At 53.0% G+C, this 22,326-nt stretch overlaps 1 protein-coding gene across 3 annotated transcripts in view; it reads left to right on the top strand.

Moving 5' to 3' along the window:
* Nucleotides 1-22,326, top strand: part of PAX7 (paired box 7) — a gene marked incomplete at both ends in the record, with an annotated part of 126,562 nt that overhangs the window by 57,912 nt on the left and 46,324 nt on the right. For all 3 annotated transcript variants that reach the window (XM_082295660.1, XM_082295658.1, XM_082295659.1), the window contains 3 exons: nt 2,436-2,635; nt 18,744-18,909; nt 19,730-19,923. In XM_082295660.1, the coding sequence (XP_082151786.1) occupies nt 2,436-2,635; nt 18,744-18,909; nt 19,730-19,923 (560 nt within the window). The remainder of the gene's footprint in view (nt 1-2,435; nt 2,636-18,743; nt 18,910-19,729; nt 19,924-22,326) is intronic.

The following is a 22,326-nucleotide window of genomic DNA, read 5'->3' as shown; positions in this document are numbered from 1 at the left end:
CAGGGAAGTTCTGGAGCTTTCCAGATGTGCCTTTGCACAGCAGAGGCTCCTCCACGGCCCAGATGTGCAGGCTCCTACCTGCCCCGGCTCATCTGGGGCCCAGATGTGCAGCCTTGCTGTTCTCAAGCCCAGATGTTCCTTCTCCTGGAGACCACAGACCTTCCCTGGAAGTGAACAAACCCCAAAAACCTCATTGAGAAACAAATTCTGGCTACGCATGGAAGAGCTTTGAGATTTTTTTAGGATTTTTGGTTTTAGGATCTTTGAAACGCGGGGCAGGTGCTGCTCCTCTGGAGCTGTCGGGGAATTTCTCACTGATTTGGGGGAGGAATTCAGAAATCAAAGGGTTTGGATCGAAGAGCTGAACACGTGTAGGGCACTTAGCGGGAAGCCAGAGCCTGAAGGAGGGAAAACCTCTCCATGGGATGTTTTTCCCCCCCAAAACAACCCCTGGAGCAGAGCTCCCCTGCCTCCAGCACCTTCTCCAAGGTCTCACACCGCGTCCTCCCCAAAAGCTCCGGGACACAGAAGGAATTTTGTTTGGAATGCAGAGGCTTTTTGTGGTGATGTCAGTACAAACGAGGCAGCTCCGAGGGGATCTGAGCCTCCCACCCCTCAAACTCCCCAGCAGCTGTCGGGAAGCCACAGCTGCAGCTCCCAGCGCTGCCAAGAAGAAAGGCAGATTTTTGGGTGATGATAATATAGGAGCTGAACAAAAAAGAGGGTGGAAAAAAACACCAGAGGCTGGAAAACATGGTTAGAGGCTCCAGGGAACTTTATGGTCAAGCTGAGCTTATGTAAGCCCTGCTTTAATCCTAAATTAGCAAAGGTTCGCCCAAAAGAGAAAGGACTTTGCTGTGAGCACGATTTGGTTCTGGCTGTCAGCAAGGCTGGGTGGTTCCCGGGGAAAACAACAGCCAGGCTTGGAAAGGGAAAAAAATCAATTAATCCAGTGAATCCCCTGTTTTCTTGGGAAAGAAGGAAAAGGTGGCAGGGCCGGAGCTGTCCCCACCTCCTGTGTCCCATTGTCCCTTCTCTGCTACCCTGAACTGGGGGCACATTTTGTGGCCTGGCTGAGACCCTCCAAAATCAACACCTGCACCCCATAAGGAACCCAACCCCCCCCCCCCCTTGGAACATCTCCAGAACCCGGGATTGCTCCAGGAGAGCCAACATCGGAGTCCCAGCTCCTCCAAAAGCCACCGAGAACCTGGGGAATATCCATGCGGGGCCTTCTGCTTGATCTGCAGCCAAAAACATGGAGCACAACTGGGTTTATTTATTCCAGCTGTGCTCCTCTGGGGTCACCAGAGACCCAGGAGGCCACACCTGGCACTGGGATCAAGGCAGGGAGAAGGGAAAGGAAAAAAGTCCAGGGAAAGTCGAGGTGGAGGAATAAGGGGCTGATTAAACATCGGGAAAGGACTTGATGGCGTCGGAATTCCATAGGAAATTTGGGAACTGAAGAGCTGAGCTGTCTCCTGTGGGCAGCCCAACCTCCAGCTGAGGCAGAGCTGGAAAGGTTTTTCCCATCTGTAAAAATTCCCAGTTGTTCTTTTTTTTTTTTCCCCCTAAGTTTTAAAAATTGAAATCTTCAACCCCAAAACATGATAAAACACAGGAGGAAATTGGGCAGCACAAGTCAAAGCGTCGTTTGTTGACAACAGCATTTCAGGGTGAAACGGGCAGCTCTGAAATGGGAATTTCCAATAAAAAATGGGAATTCCTTGAAATACGCCAAGCGCTGGAAGCTCTTTCTCTGTAACGGTTTGAAGCAGGAACTGTGAGCTCCCTTTTTCCTGCAAGGAGTTTTGATTTTCTGAGGTTTTCTTGGCAATGTGGGGAAAAATAATGGTGAGAAATTCCATAAGTAGCATAGAAGTGGTGGATGATTCGTCCACGGGCAGAGTCTTCCCTTGTGAGGCTGGTGGGAAGAGAAACAGAGGATTCCCCATCCCTGGAAGTGTCCGAGGCCAGGTTGGACGGGGCTCAGAGCAACCTGGGACAGTGGAAGGTGTCCCTGCCCACGGAAGGGGTGGAATGGGATGAGATTTAAGGTCCCTCCTAACGCAAACCAGCCTGGGATTCTGGGAATCCCGTGACTGTGGAGAAAGCTGGACTGGAGGGACTCATTTTCTTAGATATTGGGAAGGAATTCCTCCCCGGGAGGGTGGGGAGGGCCTGGAATGGATTTCCCAGAGGAGCTGTGGCTGCCCCTGGATCCCTGGGATGGTGAGGGGCATCCCTGCCCATGGCAGGGGGTGGAATGGGATGAACTTCGAGGCCTTTCCAACCCAAACCGGAACATTTATGATCCCAAGCTTTATTTTGCTGGACACCGAGCTGGCTTTGCTGGGCTCTTTAACGCTTCCGATATTTTTCCCCGTGGGACCGAACCTCCCCCCTCCTGATCTCCCGTTTCTCCCCTTTTCCAGGGAACCGCCTGGACGAGGGCTCAGATGTGGAGTCGGAGCCGGACCTGCCGCTGAAGCGGAAGCAGCGCCGGAGCCGCACCACGTTCACGGCAGAGCAGCTGGAGGAGCTGGAGAAGGCCTTCGAGAGGACCCACTACCCCGACATCTACACCCGCGAGGAGCTGGCCCAGCGCACCAAGCTCACCGAGGCCCGCGTGCAGGTAAGGCCCGGCCTAACCGCGCACAGCCTGGCCTAATGCCACACTCCCTGGCCTAACCCTGTGATCACTGGCCTAGATCCCCGGCCTAATCCCACACTCCCCGCCTAATCCCGCACTCCCCAGCAAAACCCTGTGCAGCCCAGCCTAACCCCACGCTCCCTGGCCTAAGCCACGCAGCCCAGCCTAACCCCGCGCTCCTCAGCCTAACCCCGCGCTCCTCAGCCTAACCCCGTGCTCCCTGGCCTAACCCTGCGCTCCCCAGCCTAACCCCGCGCAGCCCAGCCTAACCCTGCGCTCCTCAGCCTAACCCTGTGCTCCCCAGCCTAATCCCACACTCCCCGGCTGAACCCTGTGCAGCCTGGACTAACCCCTCACACTCCAGCCTAACCCCACGCTCCCTGGCTTAACCCCACGCAGCCTGGCCTAACCCCATGCAGCCTGGACTAACCCTGCACACTCCAGCCTAACCCTACGCTCCCTGGCCTAACCCCATGCAGCCTGGCCTAACCCCACACACTCCAGACTAACCCCACACTCCCCGGCCTAACCCCATGCAGCCTGGCCTAACCCTGCACACTCCAGACTAACCCCACACTCCCCGGCCTAACCCCATGCAGCCTGGCCTAACCCTGCACACTCCAGACTAACCCCACACTCCCCGGCCTAACCCCATGCAGCCTGGCCTAACCCTGCACACTCCAGACTAACCCCACACTTCCCGGCCTAACCCCATGCAGCCTGGCCTAACCCCGCACACTCCAGACTAACCCCATGCTCCCTGGCCTAACTCCACACAACCTGGCCTAACCCCATGCAGCCTGGCCTAACCCTGCACACTCCAGCCTAACCCCACACTCCCCGGCCTAACCCCACGCTCCCCGGCCTAGCCCTGTTCAGCCTTGCCTAACCCCACGCTCCTCAGCTTAATCCTGCTCTCCCTGGCCTAACCCCGTGCTCCCCGCCCAGAATGCGGCTGCTCCTTCGCTGCCTCTTGTCAACAGAGAAAAACCTTTGCAACGGGGCTCAAATAATCAAATTAAAAGCAGATCTCCATTGGAAGCTTCCGGGTGGTCATGGGCACACCCAGTCATGGGATTTCTATGATTTGATAAAGGGGATTAATTAGGATATCTGACAGGTACATCCCATAGGAGGTTCAGTTGTCCCAGGAACTCACCCCCTGCCAACCCCAAGGGTTTCTTGGCCCCATTCCCTTGTCGTGTCTTCCCAGATTGTGGTTGGAAACCAAAATGTTCTTCTCTTTGTGGAAACAAGACTAAAAAGCATTTTGGGGATGTGCTAGAAGGTGAATTATTGTTCTGAAATCCAGGAGAAAGGGTAGGAAAACCACCAGGAGCTGCGTAGCTCTGGGATGGTGTCCTACAGAGCTACGGATGTAGGAGAAACACAGAAAAAGCCGAACTCTTTAGGCATCACTTCCCCTTGGAATGAGGGAATTGCCCTTGGGGAGTGAGGCTGCTCCAAGGTGGGAGCCGGGGTCAAACCCAGCTCTGCCTCTCGGGCTCGATGGGTCCCATCCAACTCGTCCCCATTCCCACGGATTTAGAGAGGCCCTTTGGGTCTGGCCCCTCCGGAGGTACCAGCTGCAGGGTTTGTGTCCCAGTTGGAACCAGGAGCCAAACTTTGGCATTTTCTCTTGGAGGCGATCCCTCAGTTTTCCCGGGAGGACGCAGCGCGTGTTTATTCCCGCCCGGAGCAATCCCACATTTCTCAGCCTCGCTCAGGGGAGCAGATCAGATTTTGCAAAGTTTGCAAGTTCCGTGTGTGAATTTTCCGACAAGTTTTGGGTTGTTTTTTTTTTTTCCCCTTGGATCTCTGGAGAGCACAACAAGGGAATGGGGGGGGGGGGGGGGGGGGTTAGGGCAGGAGAGGGGAGGAGCGGGAAGGGAGGGTTTGGAGCCGGGAATTCTGACATCGACACGATTAATGGCCCTTGTGGGAGCTGCACACAGAGCCCCTTATGTGTCCCGCATAAAGGCTGGGTCAGCAGTGTGTGCAAACAGCACAGGGATCAGCAGATCGCCAGGATAATGGAATCCCTCGGGAAAGGCCGGGAAGGGGGAGGGATTGGGGACTGCGAGTGTTACCACAGTGAAATGGAGACCCCCGCAGGGTCCCAGAGGGGCTTTCGGGAGAGGCTGCGGGAATCCCGGGCACTGTGTGAGCAGGGAAAGGGCTCTCCAGGCTCTCTCCTGCCAGGAATGAGCTTTTCCAAAGGAAACCAGGCTGGCTAGGGCTGTGTGTCTTGGGATAAGGGTGTGCTCACCCAGGAGCCGGAGCTGCCAAAGGGTTTTCGGGTTTTCTTCTCCGACGTCTGGGAATGGGGTGTCCCCCACTCTTGGTTAAGGACTTTTCCCAAAGGATTGGGGCAGGTGCTGTCACCTCCCTCCAGCTTCCTCCTGGGAAATCCTGGATTTCCCTGGATCCCTCTAGACTTGGCTGTGGAGACTGGGAAAGGAAATCCAGCAAAACTTAGGCTGGTTCTGGCTTTGATCTCGGCCCAAGGAGTTCAAAAGTGTTCATTTGGTGGCCGTGTAGGATCAGGGATATTTGGAGCCTGGGAAAGTGGCTCATTAAGGGAATGAAGCCACCCGGGGTTTGGAATGTGTGAATTCCCCCGTTTTAGTTTTGCATGCTTTGCCCTGATTGCTCTTCCTCGTGTAGGTGGGCATGAGCTGTCGAGCAGGGGGTAAAAAATGGATGTTCCTGTGGTAAATAATGGAAAAAACGGAGTTTTGAGGGACAGCAGAGTTTAGGGATGGGGTGAGGGTTGCACGAGGGACGTTGGAGAGGAAGGGAAGAGCCCCAAAATTCCAGGGAGAGCACAAACCTTTCCGAAGGCTGGGAGAAAGGAGGGAGGCAAGGCAATGCCAAATAAATAAACAAATTAATTAAATAATTAAATAACGAGAGCTTTTCCCTTGTCCCAGGCTGGGATCTCCCAGTCCCTCGCTGCTCCCAGGCACTCCATGAGGAGGCTCCTGCCAGGGCCGTGCAGCAGCTGCTCTCCGAGGCACATTCCTGCTGCCTTTCCCATTCCAGCAGCCTGGCACGGGCAGCTCCTTCCCACCACTTGGGAGGCTGCCGGCCCTTGGCGGATTTTCTGGATATCAGGGCGGATCTTCCGCTGGCTCTTGGGATCTGCAAACATCACTCAAGTCAAGGGGAAAAAAAAAAAATAGCCCCCCACACACATAAATCCACATGGACACATCCAGCAGGGAATCTTCCCCCACCTCGGGGGCTCTCTTCTGTTTCGGCTGAGTTTTTAAGCCACAAGTTGAGTTTTGGGTTAAAAATGGCTCTAAAGCAGCAGGGCCAGCTCAGATCAGGGGTTTTGGGGATGTTTACGAGGCATGGAGGGACAGGACAAGGGGGAATGGTTCTAAACTAGAAGAGGGACAGCTTAGATGGGATATCTGGGAGAAATTCCTTCCTGTGAGGGTGGGGAGGCCCTGGAACAGCATTCCCAGAGAAGCTGTGGCTGCCCCTGGATCCCTGGCAGTGTCCAAGGCCAGGTCGGACAGGGTTTGGAGCACCCTGGGACAGTGGGAGGTGTCCCTGCCCGTGGCAGGGGTGGCACTGGGTGAGCTTTAGGGTCCCTCCCAACCCCAACCAGTCCAGGATTCATTCCATGATTCCGTGAAGGGCCTCACCAACATCTGCCCATCCTCCTTGTCCCAGAGCTCCAAGTGTGAGGTGGGGGCAGAGGTGAGGAGGGGTTTGTGACCCCAAAGAGGGGCTGGAGAGCGGCTGCCCCACATCTGGTCCTTGTTCCGCTCATCCCCTGGATCACAGCTCGGGGGTGGCTTTCTTCCTGCATCCTACTCCTACTCCTACTCCTATTCAGACTCCTACTCCTACTCCTATTCCTGCTCCTACTCCTACTACTATTCCTACTCCTACTCCTACTCCCTATTCCTATTTCTACTCCTATTCCTACTTCTACTCCTAGTCCTGCTCCTACTCCTATTCCTATTCCTACTCCTATCCCTACTCCTATCCCACCTCTATTCCTACTCCTATTCCTGCTCCTACTCCTGCTCCTACTCCTACTCCTATTTCTATTCCTACTCCTACTCCTGCTCCAACTCCTACTCCTATTTCTATTCCTACTCCTACTCCTGCTCCTACTCCTATTCCTACTCCTACTTCTATTCCTACTCCTACTCCTACTCCTACTCCTACTCCTGCTCCTACTCCTACTCCTACTCTTATTCCTATTCCTACTCCTACTCCTACTCCTATTCCTACTCCTATTCCTATTTCTACTCCTATTCCTACTCCTACTCCTATCCCTACTCCTATCCCTACTCCTATCCCACTCCTACTCCCACTCCTACTCCTACTCCTATTCCTACTCCTGCTCCTACTCCTACTCCTATTTCTATTCCTACTCCTATTCCTGCTCCTACTCCTGCTCCTACTCCTACTCCTATTTATATTCCTACTCCTACTCCTGCTCCTACTCCTATTCCTACTCCTACTGCTACTCCTACTCCTACTTCTATTCCTACTCCTATTCCTATTCCTACTCCTACTCCTATTCCTATTTCTACTCCTACTCCTACTCCCACTCCCATTCCTACTCCTACTCCTACTCCTGCATCATGTTCCTGTGCTGGAATCCCACTTTGATCCTCCCCGGACAAATCCAAGCAGGTTTGTCCATCTCTCTCTGCTCCTCTCTCCTCTCTTGGCCTCTCCACGGGGAAGGAGAATTCCCCCCAGTGCTGCTCCTTCTCCCCCATCCCTGGGAGCTCCCATTCCATCCCCTCCTCCCTGTGGGAAGCTGCTGGCTCCATCAGACCTTCCTGGCAGGGCCTGGAGCCCGGCTGGGCACGCAGCTGTCGGGATAACTGGAAGTTTGACACGTTGACAGCTCATAAAACCCACGAGCTGAACAAGCAGACGGGGCCTGGGGGGAGCCGCTCCCAGCTCCGGTTTCTCGGAATATCCTGGGAGGCTGAGCGGGGTTTTGGCCGGGTCACGGCGGTGTCGGGGTGCTTGGGATGCAGCATTCCAGCTCCAGCTTCCAAAGGGATGAGCTGTTAACAGGTTAATCCCAAACCGAGCAGAGCCAGGGATGAGCCTGAGTGGATTTCCAGGGGAATCGGGATGGCAGTGGGCAGCCAGTGGAAATTCCAGGGATTTGTGCTTGTGCCAGGCAGTGTCCTGACTCACAGGCCCAAACCGAAGGAATTCTCACCCATCTGCGAGCTCCCCTTTCCACCCTCCCAGAAAAAAACCCACGAATGTCCCGAGCATTCACGGATTTGGGAATTAGCAGGAATCCACTCCGTTAATTTAGTGGGAGCTTTGATTTTGATCTTGGATGTTTTCTGGGATTCTTTCACCCGTTTTTTTAATTATCTCACGTTTTGATGTGGGAAAAAAAAAACCCTTAGAAGGGATTCTGTGACAGCTTTGAAGCTTTTCTCCCCGGCATTCCTGGTGGAGGGACTGTTTCCCAGAACAACTCATTTCCCATAAACAATGGGGAATTTGTTTGTGGAATGGTTTTCAGCAGGAAAATCCTTTTGCCAGGAGATTCTTCTGTAGGTGTAGAAATGACCTCTCCAAGCGATGCTGATGTCACAAAAGCCACCAGATCCATCAGCCACGAGGCTGGAGAGCTGGAATTAATCCTTGTCCTGGACAATCCCAGCTGTGGACTGGTTTTCCCAAAGCTGCTCCATTTTTAGGGCAGGTTACCAACAACCCTCGTTGCTTAATCCTGTTATTTCACCAGCAGCAAGAAATAGAACTTAAAACAAAACTCTCCAAATTATCCCCTTCAGCCTCAAGTCACCTGGAAATTTCCCCGCTGGAAATGTTTCCCACAAATATTCCCTGCCACGGAGGTTCTCCCTTTTTTCCTGGTGCTGTGCCGAGTCAGATGTGGCAGGGTCTGAAGTTTTACATCCAAAAATCGGCCAAAATTGTTCCCAAAAAAAGCCCCCAGAGGGTGTTTTTGGCTCCTCAGCATCACCTGGGGGTGACTCAGGTGGTCACAGCTGGGCATGAGTGGGTTTGGGATCCTGGCTCCTCCATGGGGGATTCCTGGGAATACAGGAGGTGGGAGCACTGTGATGCTGATTTTTTGATACGAATCCCCAGGAAATTCCCTGCACTGGGAAACTCTCATTTCAATCCCAAATTAAAGCAGGCAGCAGAGTTGCGAGCCGGTGCTTTATCAGTCCTTTTCCTGGTGGATCCCTGGCGATTCCTGCCCGGCAGAAAATGCCTCTGCTGGTTCATAAAAGGGCTCAGAGCAATCCTGGAATCTGGGAGCATTCCACAGAAATGTGGGTTTTCTGAGACATTTCCCAACTGCAGGGAATGAACGGCCTCGTTCTGCACAGGGCTGCACCGATTTATGGCCGCAGGGTCTGCCCAATTGGCCCAAACCCAAACAGGGCCTCCCCCGGGGGCTTTTAGGAGCAGAATTTTACCCCAAAATTCCCAGCCCAACTAGGGCATGAACCAAAATCTTTTTGCTCCCAATCCTGAACCTCTGGTTCCAACCCAGTAAAGACCAGTAAAGGTCCAGTGGCCAAGGCCTTCCTCGAGTCCCAGCCATGCTCACACCAGGGTTAGGCAGAGATAACCAGGGAAGCAAAACACGGGGTGTGGTTTGGATTTTGATTTTAGCAGTGCCTCCTCTGAGAGCTGAAATCATCCCTGGGAAACAGAAATTGTAAAATGCTGAGCTGGGAAACCCCGCTTGCAAAGAGTGTCCAAAAGCTGTTGAATTCCATGGGAATATGATTTTATTTATAAATGTCATTAACTTCTGTGCTACGGGGTAAAGCTGCGTCACAGGGCAAGGTTGGGCTTGCAGCTGGGAGTTCCTGGCTTTAGGATGTCTCACGTGGAAGTGGACACCTCTATCCTTCTCTGTCCCCTTCCCCCTCTATCCCACTCCCCTTTATCCCATTCCCCCTCTATCCCACTCCTTCTCTATCTCCTTCCCCCTCTATCCCACTCTCCTTTATCCCATTCCCCTTTATCCCATTTCCCCTCTATCCCATTCCCCCTCTATCCCATTCCCCTCTATCCCATTCCCCTCTATCCCACTTCCCTCCATCCCACTCCCCTCTATCCCATTCCCCTCAATCCCATTCCCCCTCTATCCCACTCCCCTCTATCCCATTCCCGTCTACCCCATTCCTTTATCCCATTCCCCCTCTATCCCACTCCCCTCTATCCCATTCCCCTCTATCCCATTCCCCTCTATCCCATTCCCCTTTATCCCACTCCCCTCTCACTCCCTTCTATCCCATTCCCCCTCTATCCCACTCCCCCTCTATCCCACTCCCCTCTATCCCATTCCCCTCTATCCCATTCCCCTCTATCCCACTCCCCCTCTATCCCACTCCCCTCTATCCCATTCCCCTCTACCCCATTCCTTTATCCCATTCCCCCTCTATCCCATTCCCCTCTACCCCATTCCTTTATCCCATTCCCCCTCTATCCCACTCCCCTCTATCCCATTCCCCTCTACCCCATTCCTTTATCCCATTCCCCCTCTATCCCATCCTGGGGTATGAAATCCATCCCTGGCCACAAAATGTTCCCACCGTGAGGAGGATTTGAAGGGAGGGACGGCCTCGGCTCAAGGAAGTGTTTGTAGGAACATTGCAGGAGTGGAGGAACCAATGTCCCGGTGAATATTTCCCTGCTGACCAGGGCTTGTTAAACCAAAACCAGGTGGTTTGCAAAAAAAAACCCCCTTGCCTGTTTATTGAAATCCCATAAAGAGCTGCCACTTCCAGGAACTGGGAGATGCCGGCAGAAACTGAATCCATGGGATGATCTCATTTGTGAGGAGCCATTTGTTCTGCTCCACTAACCTGGTTTTGTATTTAATACTTGATTTCTAATATTTAATTTTTATCTCCACCCCATCACCCAGCAGAGGCTCAGCACTCAACCACAGTAGGGACAGCAGGAAAAAAACCCTTGGGCCCCAAATCTGGGATTTTTTTTCCTGTTCTGTCAGGAATTCTCTCCGTGGCCTCAGTGATGTCCCTGGTGTCACAGCCAGCGGAGGAAACATCACCACTGAAGTGCTGTGTGGATCTACAGGATCCCACCAGCACATCCCAACCCTTCCCACCTGGAATGATGGAGAGGGGAATATCCCTGGGGTGTGCCCAGCTTGAGTTCCTCCCTAAAACCCTTCTGCATCCCCTGATTTCCAGCTTTTGATGGCATGGACAATGCCCTGCTCTGGTTCAGGAGAGCTGGAGAGGCCCTGACCCGGCAGAATCCCCTTTATCCAGCTGGGAAGGGCCCTCGTCTGACCCTGTGGAATGTCTGGGGTGTGCTGAGGCCATACAAGAGCCTTTCCCACCTGGCTCCTGCAGCCCCTGAGCACAAACAGGTGCTGCAGCCCCTCCACCCTGCACAGGCACAGCTTGCCTTTCCCAGCCCTGTTTCCAGTTATTTTCTCATCCATCCCATCCATCTTTCTCCCACATCAAGTCCTGATTAGGCCGAGCAGGAGCACAACAGGCTTTTTTTTTTTTTTTTTCCGCTCCTACAGGAGGCTCTTCTTGACCTTCCTTTCCTCTCCTTGTCTGACAAATTGTGGGAGCTGACCCATAGCTGGGATAATTTGCTCCAGCCCCATCCTGGCAGGCAGCTGCTTCTGCAGGGATGAGCTGGGGAGCATTCCCAGCCTCGTGGTTCCCATCCGTGGGAGGATTGGATATTCAGGATATCCAGGAGCAGGAGCAGTGGCACAGTGATTGATTGTCCTACCTGGATGTGACCAGACCTTGGAGAACTCCTTGGATTTCTGCTTCCCATCTTTTTCCATGAGGTTTTTATAACACATCTCTCTGTTTAAGACATGATTTGGGAGCTGATCAGCAGGGAAAAACCCCAAATGTAGCGGGTACAAAGTGTTGTTCCCAGTCCGTGCTGTGCTCCCATTCCCATGGAAAAGAGCCCTGGCTGTGACCAGACCATGGAGAACTCCTTGGATTTCTCCTTCCCGGCTTTTTCCATGAGGGTATTCCTGTCTCTGCTCCCCCTCAGCAACACCAAGTGGTTTTTATAACACATTTTTTTTTAAGACATGAGTTAGGAGCTGATCCACAGGGAAAAAACCCAAATGTAGCGGGTACAAAGTGTTGTTCCCAGTCCGTGCTGTGCTCCCATTCCCATGGAAAAGAGCCCATGGACTCAGCCCAGGACACAGAAATCCCCACGGGGATCTGCTCTTTGGAAGAACAAGCAGGTGCTGATTCTCCTGCTGCTGAGTTCTTCCCACAGCCCCTTCCCCAAGCGCTGGCCCCAAACTCTTAATTTTTATCTCCACCCCATCACCCAGCAGAGGCTCAGCACTCAACCACAGTAGGGACAGCAGCAAAAACCCTTGGGCCCCAAATCTGGGATTTTTTTTCCTGTTCTGTCAGGAATTCTCTCCGTGGCCTCAGTGATGTCCCTGATGCCACAGCCAGCGGAGGAAACATCACCACTGAAGTGCTGTGTGGATTTATGGGATCCCACCAGCACATCCCAACCCTTCCCACCCCGCTTTTCCCACCAGCCGCGAAAAAACCTCTCCAGCAGCTCCCAAACTTCCTCCTCTTCCTCCTCCCGGTTGGAGCAGGCCCAGCCTCCACCCCAGGCTCGCCATGGTGTAACAGGATCCCGTGGCAGGGGAATCTTTTGGGGCTGATAAACCCCGAACAGCCGGGAACTGAAGGCAGGTTCCCTTTGAAGTGCACCTCGCATTACAGCGAGCTGCTCCAGCCTCGGGATTTGAACCACCAATAAAATGATTTACGAGCATAAAAGGCCTGAGCCACCTTTGAGGCGGGGGAAGGGGAGGAATTGCAAACGTCATTAGCTGCAAAGGCTCTGCTTTTTCTTCTCCGGGTTAGAAACGAGGGGCAGAACCGACCTGTTCGGGCCATGAAACGTCGCTGCTTCTGCACGGGGAGATAAATCCCATCAGGGGCTTTGTGCGAGGTTTCGGTGCCCGTGGGGCTGCAGCCTCCAGCCAGGCTCTGTGGGAAGCGCTGCTTCAAACTCTCGGGAATCTCTTTGTGGTGCAGGTGGAGTTTTTGGTGTTATCATTAATTATTTGTTTGGCCGCGCCGCTCCAACAAACGCCGAGATCTCGCGCTGGCTCTGGCGCCTTCCGGAACGGGAGAGTCTCAATCTCAGCTGGCTGAGTGTGGAAATCAGCCAAAATGTAAAAAATAGGGGGTTTATCCTCAGTTTAACCCCATGGTTTGTGTGAGGATTCAAACTGGTTGACTTCAATCCCAAAAATCCCACAGTTTTCCTGGAGTCACAGGAGGAGAGTAATTAGGAATAGGATTTCTTTGCTCATAATCCTCCCTCTTGGAGTTTATCTCCCCTTTCTTCTCAAACACTGCGGACCAAAGTGACTCATCCCCAAGACTTTTTTGGTTGACTCTACCTGGTTGTAAAAGGATCCAGAGTATCCTTTTATCTCCATATAAAATACAGGAATTACCCTGGATGGGGGAAGCAGGACGGGAGGTGCCGCTCTCACACAGGTGGATTTTAATCCCGAACAGATTTAAAGCGTAAATGAGACAAAAATCACCTCACACGGGGCATAAAACAGCACAAATCTGTTCCAAGTTGTGGTTTGATCACACATTTCCCACGTCAGACAGACCCCAGGGCAGCCAAGTCCTCCTGGGGGTGGTGTTGGAGAAACCTGTCCTGTCCTAGAACATCTCACTCCAAGTCTTCTTTCAGAGCACCTCACCCCGAGTGGATTTGCAGCATCTGGCTCTTGGTTGGGAAAGAAAAACCAACTTTCCCACCCTTGGGAAAGCCAGAAATCCCCGGAGTGGCTTTTGCATTCCTGGGGCTCAGTTTCCCTTTCCCTCTCCATCCCTGGGTTTGGATCTTGGTGATGGTTTTGCTTCAGGTGTTGGATTTTTTGTTCTGTTCTCGGCACTGGAGTCTTGATTTTTTTGGAGTGGGAGCTCTTCCAGCCCCAGCCCCAGCCTTTTCCTCTGGAAGGAGAAGGTTTATTTCTCTCATTTCCTGCTGCAAAGAGAAGCTTTTATTCTCTCCTTCCCTTCTCCAAAGACAACTTTTGTTTATCTCCTTTTCCTCAGCAAATTCAAGGTTACTTTCTCTCCTTTCCCTCTGCAAGGAAAAATTTTATTTCTCTCCTTTTCCTCTCCAAAGTCAACTTTTATTTCTCTTCTTTCCCTCACCAAGTTCAAGGTTTATTTCTCTCCTTCTCCCCTGCATGGAGAAGGTTTAATTCTCTCATTTTTCTCTGCAAACAGAACTTTATCTCTCTCCTTTGCCTCTGCAAGGACAAGGTTTGTGTCTCTCTCCTTTTCCTCTGCAAATTCAAGGTTTCATTCTCTCCTTTCCCTCTGCAAAGACAACTTTTATTTCTCTCCTTTTCCCCTGCAAAGACCTGGTTTCTTTCTCTCCTTTTCCTGTGCAAAGAGAAGGTTTATTTCTTTCCTTTTCCCCTGCAAGGAGAAGTTTTATTTCTCTCCTTTTCCTCACCAAAGACAAGGTTTATTTCTCTCCTTCTCCCCTGCATGGAGAAGGTTTAATTCTCTCATTCTCCTCTGCAAACAGAACTTTATCTCTCTCCTTTTCCTCTGCAAGGACAAGGTTTGTGTCTCTCCTTTTCCTCTGCAAATTCAAGGTTTCTTTCTCCCCTTTTCTTCTGCAAAGACAACTTTTATTTCCCTCCTTTTCCCCTGCAAAGACCCAGGTTCTTTCTCTCCTTTTCCTCACCAAAGACCCGGTTTCTTTCTCTCCTTTTCCTCACCAAAGACAAGGTTTATTTCTCTCCTTCTCCCCTGTATGGAGAAGGTTTAATTCTCTCATTCTCCTCTGCAAACAGAACTTTATCTCTCTCCTTTGCCTCTGCAAGGACAAGGTTTGTGTCTCTCCTTTTCCTCTGCAAATTCAAGGTTTCGTTCTCTCCTTTCCCTCTGCAAAGACAACTTTTATTTCTCTCCTTTTCCCCTGCAAAGACCCGGTTTCTTTCTCTCCTTTTCCTCACCAAAGACAAGGTTCCTTTCTCTCCTTTTCCTGTGCAAAGAGAAGGTTTCTTTCTTTCCTTTTCCCCACCAAAGACAGGGTTTATTTCTCTCCTTTTCCCCTGCAAAGATGAGGTTTGTTTCTCTCCTTCTCTCCTGCAAGAAGGTTTAATTCTCTCATTTTCCTCTGCAAAGAGAACTTGATTCCTCTCCTTTTCCTCTGTAAATTCAAGGTTTCTTTCTCTCCTTTTCCCCTGCAAAGACTCAGTTTCTTTCTCTCCTTTTCCTCTGCAATGAGAAGGTTTAATTCTCTCCTTTCCCTCTCCAAAGACAAGGTTTACCTCTCTCCTTTTCCCCTGCAAAAACAAGGTTTATTTACCTCCTCACATCCCAGAAACACTCAAGGTGTGGAATGACGCGACAGGAGCAGGCCAGGCCTGCATCCCTAATTCCAGACTGGAATTACGCACACGTGCAGGATGAAAAAAGGGACAGGGGCAAACAAAAGGTTATTTCTTCATTCCTTTGTGCTGCTCCCTGCTCCCAGAACCTTCCACGGACTGGGCTGGATGAATTGTGAAGTGCCACAGGCCTCGGGGTTCATTCACTGCTCTCCCCTCCACTCTGGCCCAGATTTGGGTGATTTGGGTGCCAGGAGTGGCCCCGGAGCCGCTGCCCCGCTGGCCCTGGTGGCTCGGAGCACATCGGATGTGAAGTGACCCATTTCTGTCACCCTTCTGGAGGGCTCTGCGCTCGCGGTGCCTCAGCCAGGCCAGAGCAGCTCTGGGGAAAGGAGGGGTTTGGTGCCAAGGACCTGCCAGGGCCCCACAAACCTCTCAGGGCCTCCATTTACACCGAGGCCTCAAAGGGAACTGGGGTTTCTTGTTTTCATTGTCTCGGGGTGGAAATAACAGCGTGAAATCGGGGCCTGCCCAGGCCTGGGCCCTGCCTGAACCGTAACAGCCCCTACGAGCGGGGTTTGAGCAAACTGATCCCACAGCAGCCCAGGAAATGGACACAGAGCCAGGGAATCCCACAGCAATCCCTGCAGGAAGCTCAGGGGACACTTCCCAGTGAGCATGAACGGGAGCCAGAAGTCCCTGAGTGAAATTTGCCTCTTCCAGTCAGAAAAACTCCCAGGAACAAGGAACAATGAACAGGGAACTCGATAAAAGGTGCCCACTTTGAGATTTGGATTCTGTTTGGGGCTCATGGGATCAAATTTCTGCAGTGTCTACAGAAGGGAGTTTGGGGTTGACTCTGCAGGATTTGGGAAGGGAGTTTGGGGTTGGTTCTGCAGGATTTGGAGAAGGGAGTTTTTTGGGGTTGGTTCCCAAGGTGTGGGAACCCATTTGTAAGCCCAGCTCCTGCTCTGAGGCTGAGCAGCTTGGGAACCTGATGGAGGGAGCGAGGGGGGGTTTCCCCCCTACTCTTGATTTTTGCTCCATTTTTCCTCATTGCTGTGAAATTCAATCATGTTTTGCAGCCCTTTAGGCCTCCCAAAGCCCAGCAGCTGCGTTCTCATCTGGCTTGAAAGCTTATCCTTGTGAACCCCAAACAGAACCAGGCATGGGAGCCCTCCCTGATCAAAAGAAGCAAACCCAGCCCAGGAGAGAGCTCAGGAGGCCCTTTTTGCTCTGCAGAAGGGAGATTGCCCCCGATAAAACACTCTGAGGAGCGGGGAAACCTTTGGGACATCGTGGCAAGCTGGCACCGGGGAGCTGTGGTTGTTGGGGCTGTTGTTGTGGTTGTTCTCAGGAATTCCTGCAGGCAGCCCAGGGACAGCAATTAGTTCTCGTGTTAATCAGCAGCAGCTCTGTCCTGAGCTCAGCACTGCTCGTTCCCACAGTTGGGCTGGGACAGCGGGATCACAAATACCCGGAACACCTTCTCGCATTTAGAAAATCTCCTCTGGAGCCTCGCAGGCAAAGCAGCACTGCAGCAAAGCCAAGCCCAGCTTTGCCCTGGCATTAAGGCCAGGTTTATTTTAATGCAGAGTCTGCAGAATTGCCCTGGGCTGGCTGCAGAGCTCTGGCAGGCTCAGTACAGACAAGGCCGGGTTTATTTTAATGCAGAGGCTGCAGAACCACCCTGGGCTGGCTGCAGAGCTCTGGCAGGCTCAGTACAGACAAGACTGGGTTTATTTTAATGCAGAGGCTGCAGAACCACTCTGGGCTGGCTGCAGAGCTCTCATGGGCTCAGCACAGAGACAAGGCTGGGTTTATTTCAATGCAGAGGTTGCAGAACTGCTCTGGGCTGGCTGCAGAGCTCTGGTGGGCTCGGCACAGAGACAAGGCTGGGTTTATTTTAATGCAGAGGTTGCAGAACCACTCTGGGCTGGCTGCAGAGCTCTCATGGGCTCAGCACAGAGACAAGGCTGGGTTTATTTTAATGCAGAGGCTGCAGAACTGCTCTGGGCTGGCTGCAGAGCTCTCATGGGCTCAGCACAGAGACAAGGCTGGGTTTATTTCAATGCAGAGGTTGCAGAACTGCTCTGGGCTGGCTGCAGAGCTCTCATGGGCTCAGCACAGAGACAAGGCTGGGTTTATTTCAATGCAGAGGTTGCAGAACTGCTCTGGGCTGGCTGCAGAGCTCTCATGGGCTCAGCACAGACAGCAGCGATTGCTGCAGTCGGAAGAGCCGAGCCCCTGCGTTCCCCGCGGGCGATTCTATCTCTTTAGCTTGTCTAACACCGCGAGCACGATGCTAATCTGGTTATTTATCCCTCCTAACAGTGCCACTATTATGGCACTTAATCCTTCGGCAGAATTCCCAGCCTTGGCAGATAACGAGGCGGGATGGCCAGGTGGTAGCGGAGCATCTCTTTGGGATGGACTCTCCCGGAATACACAATCCCAATTATCCCTCTCCATCCCCCCCGCAGCTGGGAGCGGCATTTCCAGCCGCTTGAAATCCTGGGGGAGACGGGGCCGGGGGTTTGGGGTCGTGTGGGAGAAGGAAATCAAGGAATGGAGGTGAGGATTCAGCACCACACACTGGGGTCTGGGCCCAGAAGCAGCTTGAGCCTGGGTTTGGGTTTGGGTTTGGGTTTGGACAGAAGGTGCTGCCATCAGGTGGGGTGGGGCAGAGCTCAGGTGTCACCCGTGGGGCCTTTCCTCTCCTGTCCGGGTGTGCTTCAGCCAAAGAAAGGAAATGAAGGAATGGCAGTGAAAATTCACAAATCTGTGTCCAGCAGTGACTCGAGCCTGGTTTTAGATCTGAGTCTGACAGGGACTTGAACCCATTTTTTTCCAGTTCTGTGAGATACTTGAGCAGCCTGGGTGGGGTGGGCAGAGCTCAGGTGTCACCCATGGGTTATTTTCTGTCCCCCCAGGTGTGGTTCAGCCACAGAAAGGAAATTAAGGAATGGAGATGAATACTCCAAATCTGAATCTGGCAGTGACTTCAATCCATTTTTTTCCAGTTCTGTGGGATGTGTTCCCATGAGCAGCCCGGGTGGGGTGGGGCAGAGCTCAGGTGTCACCCGTGGGGTGTTTTCTGTCCCCTCAGGTGTGGTGGGCAGAGCTCAGGTGTCACCTGCGGTGTACTAGTTTGAAAGCAAACCGGTGGGAGATCCCAAGTCCGAACTACAATTTAATAGGAAAATTAAGATAAAGGCAATGATACAGAAACACCGGCTCAAACTGGCAGAGTCAGGATACGACCGGACACCCTGTTGGTCAGGATGGTGGTAGCAGTCCGATTAAATGGTGGCTGCAGTCCTTTTGAGGTGACAGATACGGTTCTGTTGAGGCAGTGATCCTGTAGAAGGGTCTGCTCTTCCTCTGAAGATCCAGTGGTGGTTATGTAGCTCCTGTCCTCTGGGAATCCAGTAGGTAAGGGCTGAGTGTGGTGTTCCAAACCTCAGATTATATCCAGGTAGGAGTGCTTGGTTCCTCCCCCTGGGCAGAGCATCTCACAGCGGCATGTGATGCAGTCATGCAGTGAGGCTGGGTGGCCCATTAGCAGAAGATATTGCTCCGGAGGGAGTTATCAGGGATGTGCCATGGAAGAGACGAAGAGCCCTTCCCCAGCTGGTTCTAACAGCTGCGGCGTTTTCTGTGCCCCCCCAGGTGTGGTTCAGCAACCGGCGGGCGCGCTGGCGCAAGCAGGCGGGAGCCAACCAGCTGGCGGCCTTCAACCACCTGCTGCCGGGGGGCTTCCCACCCACGGGAATGCCGGCGCTGCCCCCGTACCAGCTGCCTGACTCCACCTACCCCACCACCACCATCTCCCAAGGTGAGCTCTGCTGCTGCTTCCCTTCCCCACCTCCCCTCCGCTGGGTTGGGTGGTGTTGGAGCATCCCAGGCTGCTGGAATGGGATGGGCTGTAAGGGCCCTTCCAAATCATTCCATGATTCTCCCATTGGGTCTTTCTGATCCGTGACATCCTCCCTGTGGATGGGACAATTGTGAGTCTTGTGTGGTTTTGCTTTAGTTGGGAAAATCAGGTTTTTCCTCAAGTCAAGGGAAATTCCTCAGTTTTTTTCCTCTGTCTCACATCCCTTCTGCTGCATCCCTGTGTCCCATGGCTGGAGTTTTGAGCAAGGGGCACATCCGAGTAAATTGGGGATTGTGTGGGCGACCCCTCATTCTGGATAAATCTCCATTCCGGGGTTCAGCAGCGAGAATATTCTGGCGGAAGGAATATCGTTAAATCCAGTGGAAGGAATATCGTTAATTCCAGCTGCCTTTGGCCTTTACAAAAAAAGTCTCTTGGCAGCTGTCGGGATGTGCTCCCGTGTTATCCCCCAGGAGCTCAGAATGCGCAGTGGGAACATCCCCCCTGCTCCCCAAAGCTCCTGGGGGTGGCCCCACCTGTCCCCAGCCCAGCTGGGCTGACCTAAAGCTGTCCCCAGGCCGGCACTGAGGCCTCTGCCCAAATTCACTTCTCTTTGGGGGGAAAACGAAGTGAAAACCCAGACATTTCCCGCCAGCTTCGTGGAGCGCACAGTTGCTAGAAACCCAGGATGGCCGAGCCGCCATTCCCAAGGGTTTCCCAAGGGTTTCCCAGTTTCCTGGGGGGATCCCAGCCCGTTGGTGTCCCTGTGTCCCCGCAGACGGCGGCAGCACCGTGCACCGGCCGCAGCCGCTGCCGCCCTCCACCATGCACCAGGGCGGCCTGGCCGCCGCCGCCGACTCCAGCTCGGCCTACGGCGCCCGGCACAGCTTCTCCAGCTACTCCGAGAGCTTCATGAATGCCACCGCGCCCACCAACCACATGAACCCCGTCAGCAACGGCCTCTCCCCGCAGGTACGTGCCCGCTTCCAGCTTTTTCCCGGTTCTGGGAGCGGGGAAACCTTCGGGACATCGCGGCGGTACCGGGGAGCTGTGGTTGTTGCTCTTGTTGTTGTTGTTGTTGTGGTTGTTGTTGTGGGTGTTGTTGTGGTGGTCAGGAATTCCTGCAGGCAGCCCAGGGACAGCAATTAGTTCTCGTGTTAATCAGCAGCAGCTCTGTCCCGAGCCCAGCACTGCTCGTTCCCACAGCTGGGTTGGGACAGCGGGGTCACAAACACCTGGAGCGCCTACTCGCATTTAGAAAATCTCCTCTGGAGCCCCCGTTTTGGGGGGGAACACACCCAGTTTATTGGGGGACGCTTCATTTTGGGGGAAACACCTGGATTTCGGGGGAAAAAAGCTGGATTTTGGGGGCTTAGCTGGTTAAAGCGCCTGGTTAAAGCAAACAGGAGATCCCAGGTTCGAATCCCAGTGGTACCTTTTACCCAGACACCCCCTTTTTGGGGGGAGACAGCCCCTATTTACGGGGGACACTCCATTTGGAGGGAAACCCCCAAATTTTGGGGAAAACCCCCCAAATTCTGGGGGGAAAACCCACGGTTTTGGGGGGTTTAGTTGGTTAAAGCACCTGGTTAAAGCAAACAGGCTCTGTCCTGAGCCCAGTACTGGTCATTCCCACAGCCATCTTAGGAAAACGGGATCAGAAACACCCAGAGCATCTCCAAAAACATTCCAGAGTGGGCGTGGCCCCTCTGATGGTGGATTTGATCCCAAGGACAGCACACCTGAGGGTTTACTCACCTCAGAGTTAATCCTGATTTAGGCACAACCTGAAGCTTGTGCAAGTCTGGCTGGGCCACAAATCTGAGCTCAGAAATGGGAGATTTGGGATGGAGAGCTGGGATTTAATTTGGGAAACCCCATGCAGACAATCCTGCTGGTGCTCTGCACAAGGTGAGCTGTGGAGGAGGAAAGGAGTTCCCAAGCTCACCTTTGCTTCCAGGTGGAACTGAAAATGAGCAGCGTTATCCTGAGGGACACCAAATCCCTTTTTTCCCATTCCCAGTCACTCATGGGATACGGAGACACGTGAAGGGCAGCAGTTGTTTCAGAGGGATCGGTTTATTTAGGACAGGAAACGCAAAATAACCTGGAATTAGGAGGAAAAAAGAGGTGGGCACCTGCAGGGGTTTGGAGAGGAGTCCAACGAGGGACACCAGGGGGGATGTGGATTTTAAGGTGCAGCAGTTTGGGATCTCTCAAGTGTGGAAACAAATGCGGAGGATCCATGGAAAGAGGGAGGTTTCGCAGCTTCTCTGGAATGGTTCAAACGCCCCACTTTTGGCTTGGAATGGGAAACGTTGAAATGTGACTGGCGCGGGGCTGGATGGGAAAATCCTGAAATGTGACTGGCGCGGGGCTGGATGGGAAAATCCTGAAATGTGACTGGCACGGGGCTGGATGGGAAAATCCTGAAATGTGACTGGCACGGGGCTGGATATGGCTCCAAACAGGGAAATTTCGGGGAGAATAGGCAGATATCCCTCTGACAAGGGATTTCTGAGAGCACCGGGCTCGGCAGAGGAGGATACAGCTTGGGATTCAAAGGCAGGCCCGGGTTAGCTGGGCCAGGGCCCGGGATTAACTCAGATGATCCCAAGTGCAATTTATCCCCGTGGAATAAGTCAGGGATGAGATGCCTGGGATGAGCCCCAGGCGCAGACAAGGCCATCCTGCAATTTCCATTTCCCTTCATCCTCTCCTTCCCAGTCCCGTGGAATCAGGGGCTCATTGAAAGGACCAGACTGTGGCTTTTCCTCTGCTTATCCCAATCCCAAATTCCCCTGCCCGCAGGCTCCGGCTGGGGACAGATATCCCTGAGCCCATAAGCCCTTTGTACGGGAAAGAGAGGATCCTTTATCTGGTGGGCCTGAAGAAAAGAGAGCTTTGCACCCCCAGGAAGGGCAGATTCCCATTTTCCCGATGCTTTTAATCATGTGAGGGCCAAGATATCAGCGTGGAAATTCGTCTGTTCCTTTTGTGCCTAACCCAGGTTATTTCCCGACTGCTTTATATTCCCTGCTCAAAAATTCCTGCCTTTCTAAGCCCTCTGCTGTTCCTAGTGGAAGGAGACAAGAAATGCTCCTGACAGGATGGAGGAACTCCTGGATTTGCCCTCTTTTAGGGGAGGGAAGTTTTGGGATGTGGCTTTGTGGGGTGCTCTGTATCATTTATTAATTGTGCTGAGCGCAATCCAGCTCTGCCACGGCATTCCAGGGAAAACCCGGCACAGCTCCGCCCTCTCCAGCTTCTCAGCAGGGGGAAGGATCATCCAGAGGGAAGAGAGAGTTCCCTGTCATGGGCAGGGACACCTTCCACTAGGCCGGGTCGCTCCAAACGCCGTCCAGCCTGGCCTCA

This window comes from Coloeus monedula, assembly GCF_965178545.1.
Source record: "Coloeus monedula genome assembly, chromosome: 22".
NCBI lineage: Eukaryota > Metazoa > Chordata > Aves > Passeriformes > Corvidae > Coloeus > Coloeus monedula.
This window is presented reverse-complemented; position numbering and strand designations above follow the sequence as displayed.